Source organism: Nerophis lumbriciformis, linkage group LG01 (genome assembly GCF_033978685.3).
Source record: "Nerophis lumbriciformis linkage group LG01, RoL_Nlum_v2.1, whole genome shotgun sequence".
Taxonomy (NCBI): domain Eukaryota; kingdom Metazoa; phylum Chordata; class Actinopteri; order Syngnathiformes; family Syngnathidae; genus Nerophis; species Nerophis lumbriciformis.
In genome coordinates, this window is record NC_084548.2 from 56,111,385 (window position 1) to 56,123,454 (window position 12,070).

At 38.7% G+C, this 12,070-nt stretch overlaps 1 protein-coding gene across 2 annotated transcripts in view; it reads right to left on the reverse strand.

The window, feature by feature from the left end:
* The window catches only part of ahcyl1 (adenosylhomocysteinase-like 1), a 31,133-nt gene extending 22,280 nt beyond the window's left edge, over window positions 1-8,853 (reverse strand). For both annotated transcript variants that reach the window (XM_061987580.1, XM_061987588.1), the window contains exon 1: window positions 8,461-8,853. In XM_061987580.1, the coding sequence (XP_061843564.1) occupies window positions 8,461-8,652 (192 nt within the window). In that variant the 5' untranslated portion in view covers window positions 8,653-8,853. The remainder of the gene's footprint in view (window positions 1-8,460) is intronic.
* Window positions 8,854-12,070: the final 3,217 nt, after the last annotated feature.

A 12,070-nucleotide genomic window follows, 5' to 3' on the forward strand; every position in this document is an offset into this window, starting at 1 on the left:
CGGAAGAATTAGTGCTGCAAAGGGTTCTGGGTATTTGTTCTGTTGTGTTTATGTTGTGTTACTGTGTGGATGTTCTCCCAAAATGTGTTTGTCATTCTTGTTTGGTGTGGGTTCACAGTGTGGCGTATATTTCTAACAATGTTAAAGTTGCTTATACGGCCACTCTCAGTGTAAACTGTATTGCTGTTGATGAAGTATGCGTTGCATTTACGTTTGTGTGCTTACAGAAGCCGCTCATATCTTATGACTGAGCGGGCACGTTGTTAGAAGGGATGAAAAGCGGACGTGACGTCAGCTCGTAGAGGACGTTAAAAGCAGTGCCTGTAAGGCACGCCCCCAAGACTGTGGAATACGAGAAATAATGACTGATGAACACCTTTGTTCGATAATGAGGGTTGCTTAAGCTCAAAGCCTGAGCCCCGATATTAATGAACTACCATCCAAGAAAAGATGTCAGGTATCTGGCTTGGGCACATCAGATTAGATCAGTGTGTTGCAAACTGAGCCGTAAAGTCCTGAATGGTTGGTTTATTCATTATTTTATTTTCAAATGTATTAGCCTGTGGAAAAAGTGAATGTTGATATTTACCTCAGAAGGCTGCAAATAGAAAAGAGGCATTACATTTTTTATTTAAATTGTATTTGATATGCCATTGATATTTTTTAATTATTATTATAATTATTTGAAACTCGATTTTGCATGTCACTATAAAGTTGTATAAGCCTTGCTTGTTCAATATTTAATGCAAAACTTGTTTGGGTCCCTATTAAAAGGTTAATTTGTTCAACCTTGGCCCGCGGCTTTGTTCAGTTTTAAATTTTGGCCCACTCTGTAGTTGAATTTGACACCCCTGACTTATGGTGTCTTCCGTGTGTACTAAGTATGAAAGTAAGTCCTTTGGTAATGAATGTGGACTACAGATGAAAATTTGCTGAATACTTAATCTGGTGCACATGATTCATACTTTGTATGAATAACACAAAGTACAAACTATCCAAAACAAGTTACAAAAAAATTCAGAAACAACAACTATATAAAACAACTTCAAGGGCATTCAATTTTTTAAGGTTCCACTGTGTATACATTTTAGGAATCAACTAATAAGCATGGATAAGCCTAAGCTTCTCAAGACAAAGAAACAGTATTCTTATTTTGCCAAGTCAGTCACCTGATGTGAAAACTAAAACCAGCCTTCCTTTTTGCTGATCTTCAAAAAAACTTCAGGTATTAGATGCAAAATGTTTTGTTTTCACAAGTTTCAAAATTACTCTTTGTACCAGTTTTTAAGAGAAGGCATGTCATTGAGTCCACTGGCATCAAATTAAAATGATGATGCATGAACAAATACACGGCCAGTGTCATTCCCAGCAGGGTGCATTGTGTAACTGATGGAAAGGAGAGTGGAGGAGGAGGTGCTCATTGACTCATGCCCCCACCCACACACACGTGTATGTCCATATCAACAGCTACATGTACACTTTGAAGTGTTTGTTTCTGCACCCTAAACTAAACAATGTGACTATGCAACATTGTCTTCTTCATCTTCCCAGCCATTGTTTGTGTAACTCCACTAGTATTTCTTTCACCCATTCACATGTTTTATACAACCGAGTGGAACAGTTTGACACTGGGATCTCACATTTATTCATAACAAAGCGCTTTGTTTTCAGGAGTGTTCTTCACATTCCTACTATCCAATATGTTTTTATTCAGACTTCCAACCGCGGCTTACAGTCTATGTTTTATTGCATCAGAGTTCAATGTAATATCTATGCACGTCATTGCTGGGAACATTTATATTCTCATTATGACATCGTAAACAAGCATTACAAATTGTGTACTTTAGATGAACTCAGTGGAAATATAGTAAACCACATTGTGATAAATGCTTAAAAAAATTAAATGAATTTTGTCCAAATAATAGTGCACATTTTTGTCAAATTAGCATATGCACTACATTATATTTGTGGTGCTGCCCTATACTTATTATACATATGCCATTGCCTTATTTTGACCTGCAAAAACTATGTAACGCTATGGTTGGCATAAAGTAAAAACAATGATATGTTACAAACTGTTTTGCCTAATAGCTGTGACAAAATGGCAACAACAATTTATCTAATACTGGTTAAACGTTCACATTTCTATGGATAGCTTCTTTAGAATTATGCACTGTGACAAATATACGGTACTAGCTCCTAAGCAGTATACACTGCGGTGCTATCATCAGCCAGGTTATGCAAACTGTTGTCTCATTAAGGTAAGACCATTTGTTTGGTGACTTGGGGTAAAATCATAAACTTGACATCTTAATAACAGGTGACTACTGAAGATGACGTTTAATTATTTCAAAGAATCATAATGTTTCATTTCAATAGCTGAGAATTGAAAAAAGTATAAAGAGGCCTATGTATATCATTACCATGCAGCACGTCACTGCATTAATCACAATTAATTAATCAAGAAAAAGATGGTGAGATATTTAATTGAAGCTAAGAATATTTACATATTCTGTGCATATATAACTCGAAATACCCCATTTTTTATGTACCCAATTAGTTAATCTCATTGGTTTGTCTGAGGCGCTATATATAAAAAGAAAGCTTGCAGGTGACAACATACAGAAAGATATTACAGTGGTTCCTTGATTATCACAGGGCTTACGTTCCAGACCCTCTCGTGGTAGGTGAATTCCCGCAAAGTAGGAATTTTTATCAATATTATATCTATTTGAAGCCTGCTCAGTGTCCTTGTAGTTAGAGTGCCCGCCCTGAGATCGGTAGGTTGTGAGTTCAAACCCCGGCCGAGTCATACCAAAGACTATAAAAACGGGATTGATTGATTGATTGATTGAGACTTTTATTAGTGGGTTGCACAGTGAAGTACAATTGACCACTAAATGGTAACACCCAAATAAGTTATTCAACTTGTTTAAGTCGGGGTCCACTTAAATTGATTCATAATAAATGGGTTATATGGGTTATACTTGTATAGCGCTTTTCTACCTTCAAGGTATTCAAAGCGCTTTGACACTATTTCCACATTCACCCATTCACACACACATTCACACACTGATGGCGGGAGCTGCCTTGCAAGGCGCTAACCAGCACCCATCAGGAGCAAGGGTGAAGTGTCTTGTCCAAGGACACAACGGACGTGACTTGGATGGTAGAAGGTGGGGATTGAACCCCAGTAACCAGCAACCCTCTGATTGCTGGCACGGCCACTCTACCAACTTCGCCACGCCGCCCCCAATAATACAGATATATACTATCAGATATATACTATCATCATAATACAGTCATCACACAAGATAATCATCAGGGTATATACATTGAATTATTTACATTATTTACAATTCGGGGAGTGGAGGGGGGCGGGGGGCGGGGGGGTAGGTTTGGTTGTTATCATAATTTCAGTCATCAACAATTGAGAACAGAGAAAGAGAGAGAGAGATCAGAAGGCATAAGAAAAAGTATCTACATTTGATTATTTACCTTTGATTATTAACAGTCCGGGGAGGGTGTTAGTTTAGGGTTGAAGTTGCCTGGAGGTGTACTTTTATTGTGGTTTTGAAGGAGGATAGAGATGCCCTTTCTTTTATACCTGTTGGCAGCCCATTACCTGCCTGCTAGACATATTGTGGGTTTCCTGGACGTCGTCTACATCGCTAAAAGAAAAATCTAAAGAAGAGAATCCCTCTGCCATCTTCCACTAGTTTTTTTAATATACAAATCGCCCACTTGAATATTCCCTCTTTCTTTTCTCCAACTCTCTCGTCATCATTTGGGATGTCTGTTGTGATTTCCTTTCCTGGTTCCATGACCCGCCATATCTTGCCTCTGATTGGCCTGTCCCTAATCAATGTTTTGCCCTAATCTCAACCAATCGTGACTCATCATAGTAAACAACCAACCGATCATGGATGTTCTTATAAGTGCAAGCAGTCTTGGAAGGAGCAAGGGAAGGGGTTTAGTAGCCCATGAGAGGGAATGGTGAGCGGGGGAGAACTAAAAACACAACAAATAAGCGGTGTTTGGTCATTTTAACGTGAAATTAATTATATCGATAATACGATATTTTCTTAATTCATATCTTCTTTAAAAATATATCGATATATCTTACAAACTCGATATATTGCCCAGCCCTACTTCCTCCTATTAATTTTGTAATGCGAAACAGTAAATGTGTGATGTCCTATAGTCTTATCAGCATACTTGCCAACCCTCCCGGATTTTCCGGGAGACTCCCGAAATTCAGCGCCTTTCCCAAATACCTCCCGGGACAAATTTTCTCCCGAAAATCTCCCGAAATTCAGGCGGAGCTGGAGGCCACGCCCCCTCCAGCTCCATGCGGACCTGAGTGAGGACAGCCTGTTTTCACGTCCGCTTTCCCACAATACAATCAGCGTGCCTGCCCAATCACGTTATAACTGTAGAATGATCGAGGGCGAGTTCTTGGTTTCTTAAGGCAGTTTCATTAACGTCCTCCCAGCGCGGTAACAACACACAACAACAGCAGTCATGTTTTCGTCTACCGTAAAGCAGTTCGTCTGCCGTAAACAGCAATGTTGTGACACAGGACAATACTGCCATCTACTGTACATGCATATGTGACAATGACATCTACCGCTTTTAGAGAGTGCAGTGCACAACTGCGCACACAACAAGGAGACGAAGCAGAAGAACGAGGAAGATACAGTCGTGGCGACGACGAGTAAGATGAAGAAATACGCTTGTAAGTTCCAAACTGCAGCTGCGATTGGACCTGGATAGCCTCCGGGAAGAAGTAGTGGACTACCAAGTGCTTAGCAGTGAAGATCTTCCTCAGGAAGCAAAGATTGACCGTTTTTAGGCCATGCTAGGGAGAGATGGAAGATTCCAGACTCTAGTGCATTTGATGAAAGCACTTTTGTGCGTGCCACACAGCAATGCATCATCAGAGAGGGTGTTCAGCATGGTTAGAAAAATAGTGACAGAGAATAGAACGAGGATGGACAATTCAACCCTTAACTCAACAATGAGTAGATGAGTGTTATGTGTGTGTATATGTGTGTGTGTATATATATATATATATATATATATATATATATATATATATATATATATATATATATATATATATATATATATATATATACATATATATATATATATATATATATATAAAAATATATATATATTATATATATATATATATATATATATATAATAAAATAAATAAATAAATATATATATATATATATATATATATATATATATATATATACAGTATATATATATATATAATAAAATAAATATATATATATATATATATATATATACAGTATATATACAGTATATATATATATATATATATATATATATATATATATATATATATATATAATAAAATAAATATATATATATAGCTAGAATTCACTGAAAGTCAAGTATTTCTTATATATATATATATATATATGTATATACATATATATATATATATATATATATATATATATATATATATATATATATATATATATATATATATATATATATGAATATATATATTATATATATAATAAAATAAATAAATATATATATATATATATATATATATATATATATATATATATATATATATATATATATCAGAGGTGTGGACTCGAGTCACATGACTTGGACTCGAGTCAGACTCGAGTCATGAATTTGATGACTTTAGACTCGACTTGACAAAATGTAAAAAGACTTGCAACTCGACTTAGACTTTAACATCAATGACTTGTGACTTCACTTGGACTTGAGCCTTTTGAATTGACATGACTTGACATGACATGCTACTTTCCCCAAAACCCAAAGATGAAAAAGTTATTCGGGAGCGCTCCGTATTTTTCATTGTGTACTTGTCTATCAGCGTTGCGTGTGTCAGCTGGTGTGGTCTCAGTACAACAGCCAATCAAATTAGATCTACTTTGTTTTCATCACACAGCATTCATCCAATCAAATTGCAGGACAACCAACGAAGAAGACATGTCCAAACCACACGCCAGTGAACAAAAAATGATACCTAAAATAATTTTGTTTGGGTATAAAAATTACGAGGTGGTCAACACAAAACGGTTTGCAGTATGCAACACATGCGGTTCCAAAATTACTGATGGAGAGGCAACAACTTCCAACTTCGTCCGGCATTTGAAGTTGCACAAAGAACGGTAAGTTTTGAATGTAAGATAACGTTTATTGGCTAAGTAACGTGACTTTTATTTGCTGTGTAGTTAAATCAGTGAGGCTGTAAACTCACTGCTAACGTTATAACGTTATTGCAAACACGGGAATCTGTTGCAGTTCACTACCTTATTCATACTTTTTGTTCAGTGATTTTTTTTAAGCAGGGTTACGTTAGTCAATATATCACACGTAACGTTAGACGGCGGTCAGCAGCACCGCGTATTTTAGCCACCTAAAAAAAGACAAAAATAGTAAAATAAAGGTCAGTTAAAATGTATACTATATTATGAATATGTGTACCGTTTTAGCTAGCTTTCTGACATACTGTTGGTTGTTTACCTCAGTGGTCCCCAACCGCGGCCCGGTACTGGTCCGTGGATCGATTGGTATCGGGCCGCACAAGAAATAATTTTTTTATTTTTTATTTTTTTAATTAAATCAACATAAAAAACACAAGATACACTTACAAGTAGTGCACCAACCCAAAACAACTCTCTCCCCCCTTTTGTTCTGGGCATTGAACATGAAGACTCTTCCTTCACTGTTCCGAGTGGCCATGAGAGTCTTGGCAGTGCCTGCCTCCAGTGCTCCAGTGGAGCGAGTTTTCAGCCATGGTGGCATCATACTACGCCCCCATCGTGCACAAATGACTGACAGACTCTTGGCTAATTTGGTCTTTTGCAAATGCAATGCAGCATAGGGCCCTGACATATAAAAAGTACAACTTTTTTGTTATGTTCACGTATATGTCATGTTTTTTCAATGTTAACACTTTTGTACAAATAAGTACATTTGCACTTTATTTTTCAATGTGTTTGTTCTGTAAAGGAATGAGTTAATGTTTAAAATGACTGGTTAATAGTGCTATTATAAAGTGCAATGTCAGCACAATTTTCTTTCCTGCAATTTAAAATGCACTTGTTTTAATAAATAAATACTGAGTTTCAAAAGCATACACAATCTGTGTTAATATATTAGTCTGTGGTTAAAAGGACTTGAAAGGACTCGAAACTCAAAATGCAGGACTTAGGACTTGACTTGAGACTTTCCAGTCTTGACTTTGGACTTGACTCGGGGCTTGCCTGTCTTGACTCGGGACTTGACTCGGACTTGAGGGCAAAGACTTGAGACTTACTTGTGACTTGCAAAACAATGACTTGGTCCCACCTCTGATACATATATATATATATATATATATATATATATATATATATATACAGTATATATATATATATATAATAAAATAAATATATATATATATATATATATATATACAGTATATATATATATATATATATATATATATATATATATATATATATAATAAAATAAATATATATATATATAGCTAGAATTCACTGAAAGTCAAGTATTTCTTATATATATATATATATATATATATATGTATATACATATATATATATATATATATATATATATATATATATATATATATATATATATATATATATATATATATATGAAATACTTGACTTGGTGAATTCTAGATGTAAATATACTCCTCCCCTCTTAACCACACCCCCCACACCCCACCTCCCGAAATCGGAGGTCTCGGTTGGCAAGTATGCTTATCAGGGTGTCCAAAGTGTGGCTATAGGGGCCATTTGCAGCCCGCAGCTCAAGTTCTGTTGTCGAAATAAAATCAAAACAAAAACCGTAAGAAAAATTACCAACAATATGCAATAAGAACAAGCTGACATTGTAATATTAGTAACCTTTCAAAATGGCTCCCACATGCTTTGGTAGAAAACACTTGGACACCTGTGTTCTTTCAGAAAACATGTTGGGAATAAGCTAAGAATGTAACCATTATCAACGAGCAATGACATGGTTGTCTGAGCTCAAGTACAGAATGTCTCCATCATCGCTCTCTCTGAGCTGCAGGATGTTTGGCATGATTGTCATCGAAATAAACAGGATGGCTTATAAGGCATGGGTTTAGAAAAAGCCACTCTGATTGGATAAACACAAGATGGCGCACGCAAGTTTTGGTGACAGATGCATTATTATTTTTTGACGCAGCTCGTATATCATTAGTTTGTGCAAACGCTCACAATGTTGTCATAAAGGCGATACTCCTTGAAATGGTTATAAAACGGCACCGTGGAGTAAATAGTGGGGCATTGTGTGTTACTAACAACCGGGACAATATGCCACCATGCACCCCCAGCCCCCACCATCCCTGCCCGGGAGCCCCGCTCGGCTGATGGCGGTGGTGGTTGCACTAACCTTCTTGACGGATTTCAGCGTGGGGACTGCGGTGAAGGCTGCGGAGGGCATTTCGCCGACGTTCATGTTCACGTCGCTGCTGTTCTTGCTCACGGTCAACGCCGAGTATTTCTCCGCGACGTTTTCCGTTTCCTTGACATATTTCGTGCCTTGTTTGACCTCCGCCTTGTCGTCCACCGCCGAGTCGGTCATCGCATCCGAGTGCCACTTGGTATCCCGTTACCTCGACTGGAGTTACCGCCGCTCGCCGCTAAAAAGCAGCGACACGCAGTTAGTCAACTTCGCGGGGAAATGTTTCACCTGTTTTCTATCGGATGACTTCGTGGGAGAAGAAGATTGGGGCAACACTTCTTCGGCACTGCGGCTGTTCGGCTGTCATCCACAGGCAGCATCTCTGAGGGGAGGGGCGGTGCGTGGAGCCCGGTCACCTGAGCAAGTGTGGGGGCGGGACTTAGCATCTATCCATGAGCTCCTTGGAGGGAAACGAGACAGTCGAGACAACAAACATTTTTTTTAAATGTCAGCTTTTCGAAGTTGTTTGTACATACCAGCTATTATTTTAGTCTTGCGGTGCAATGGTTTTTTTTATTTAAAAAAAAAAAAAGTTAAGGTACCAATGATAGTCACACACACACACTAGGTGTGGCGAAATTATTCTCTGCATTCGACCCATCACCCTTGATCACCCCCTGGGAGGTGAGGGGAGCAGTGAGCAGCAGCGGTGGCCGCGCCCGGCAATGATTTTTGGTGATTCAATTCAATTCCAACCCTTGATGCTTAGTCTCAAGCACTCTAACCACAAGGCCACTGAGTAGTTGCTTCGGCATAACATAGAAATGTGTGTCAACATTATTATGCTCCAGGCAAAAAAAAAAATCTACATAAATGTCGATTTAGACTTAGACTTCCTTTTTATTGTCATTCAAATTTGACCTTTACAGTACAAATAAGAATGAAATTTTGTTGCATTAGCTCATGGTAGTGCAGGATAAAAAGCAATAAGGTGCATATATAAATAAATAAATAGGTTACTGTACAGATAAATATATTGCACTTTTCCACATGCATCCACGTTTATGGATGTATGTTATATTGTCTTTTTTATTCCAGCGAGTTAATCCATTTTGGGGGGAGTTGAGGGGATAATTTAATTATGATGCGTTCAAGAGTCTTACGGCCTGAGGGAAGAAGCTGTTACAGAACCTGGAGGTTCTGCTTCGGAGGCTGCGGAACCTCTTTCTAGAGTCCAGCAGTGAAAACAGTCCTTGGTGGGGGTGGGAGGAGTCTTTGCAGATTTTCTGAGCCCTGGTCAGGCAGCGGCTTTTTGCGACCTCCTGGATAGGAGGAAGAGGAGTCCTGATGATCTTTTCCGCCGTCCTCACCACTCTCTGGAGAGACTTCCAGTCTGAGGCATTGCAGGCACCAGTCCAGACAGAGATGCTGTTGGTCAGTAGGCTCTCTATAGTGCCTCTGTAGAATGTGGTGAGAATGGGGGGAGGGAGCTGTGCTCTTTTCGTCCGACGCAAAAAGTGCATGCGCTGCTGAGCTCTTTTTACAAGAGCTCCGGTGCTTAGAGACCAGGTTATATTGTCAGTTATCTGCACCCCCAGGAACTTTAGATTTAGGGCAGCACGGTGGAACAGGGGTTAGTGCGTCTGCCTCACAATACGAAGGTCCTGGTTTCGATCTTGCGCTCGGGATCTTTCTGTGTGGAGTTTGCATGTTCTCCCCGTGACTGCGTGGGTTCCCTCCGGGTACTCCGGCTTCCTCCCACTTCCAAAGACATGCACCTGGGGATAGGTTGATAATGACTAAATGGTCCCTAATGTGTGAATGTTGTCTGTCTATCTGCGTTGGCCCTGCGATAAGGTGGCGACTTGTCCAGTGTGTACCCCGCCTTCCGCCCGAATGCAGCTGAGATAGGCTCCAGCACCCCCCGCGACCCCGAAAGGGATAAACGGTAGAAAATGGATGGATAAATGTCGATTTATTCATGGTATTACTGGTTGTTGTTTATGTAAATAATGTTTTTATTCATGGTATTACTTGTTTCTATTCATGAAAATAATGTATTTTTTCCACGATATTACTGGTTGTTACTGATACTGGTTGTATTGTGAGGCGCATGCACTAACCCCTGTTCTACCGTGCTGCCCTTATTGCATCCATCCATTCATTTTCTACCGCTTGTCCCTTTTGGGGTCGCGGGGGGTGGGGGGTGGGTGCTGGAGCCTATCTCAGCTGCATTCGTACAGGGTACACCCTGGACGAGTCGCCACCTTATCGCAGGGCCAACACAGATAGACAGACAACATTCACACTCACATTCACACGCTAGGGCCAATTTTTTGTGTTGCCAATCAACCTATCCCCAGGTGCATGTCTTTGGAGGCGGGAGGAAGCCGGAGTACCCGGAGGGAACCCACTCAGTCACGGGGAGAACATGCAAACTCCACAGAGAGAGATCCCGAGCCGGGATTGAACTCAGGACCTTCGTATTGTGAGGCACATGCACAAACCCCTGTTCCACTGTGCTGCCCGCCCTTATTTCATTTACATTTTAATCAATTAATGACACATTTACATAAATATTTGAAGTATTTATCTATGTAATTTTGTTCCATTCAACCTCAAATCACATGTATTTATTTAATTCCAATCATAATTAAACCAATAACACATTTAAGTACTTATTTAAAGATGTATTTATTTTTGTTCCCAGACACACAGCTCTGCATGACTGAGGATTATTAAGGGGACAAGACCCCTAAAGAACTGCACTTTATTTATCATTGTTGACTCTGCGATACGGTGGCAACTTGTCCAGGGTGTACACCGCCTTCCGCCCGAATGCAGCTGAGATAGGCTCTAGCGCCCCCAACCCCAACAGGGACAAGCGGAAGAAAATGGATCGATGGATGGATTTTAAGTGATTTAGTTAGCCTTTTTTTTTCATATTTTTTAGTATTATTACTCTGTATTTGTTTTTGTTTTCTTTCCTTGATGTTGAAAGTGTCTTGATTTTTGTGTGAATTTAAAATGTATGTTTGTTGTTCAATAAAAAAAATAAAAAAATGTAGTTGCTTCCGCCTCCGGAGGAAGTTCCGCATTAGTCCCACCCTCTTCGCTATGATTGGTCCATTCTTTCAACGGAAATCCGTTGATTGACAGCTATGAACGGCAAAGCGAAAACTAATACTATTCAGTAGAGGTTCCTAACCTTTTTGACTTCGGAGACTAACTTTTCCACTACAGACAGGCCGGGTGCCTCTCAAATATTAACGCTGAATTAGTCATTTACTCTTGATTTAGCTTGTTTTCAATAATTATATCTAACAGATTTACAGTTTACCAGCCTTGTCAAATGATATGAAACCATGTGTTAATCAATAATCACAAAGATTATTATTGATTTAACACAGGGGTCCCCAAACTACAGTCATTATTATTATTATTATGTAAATCTGTCCTTTTTAATCCAAGGGACTAATGAATAATTGATGACATGTTTAACTAAATACAACTAAATTTATAATAAATATGTCTCTTAACAAAACGTCAATATTTGAACACAATAATTAATTGTCATTACTGCCACAAGTGGTCGAAA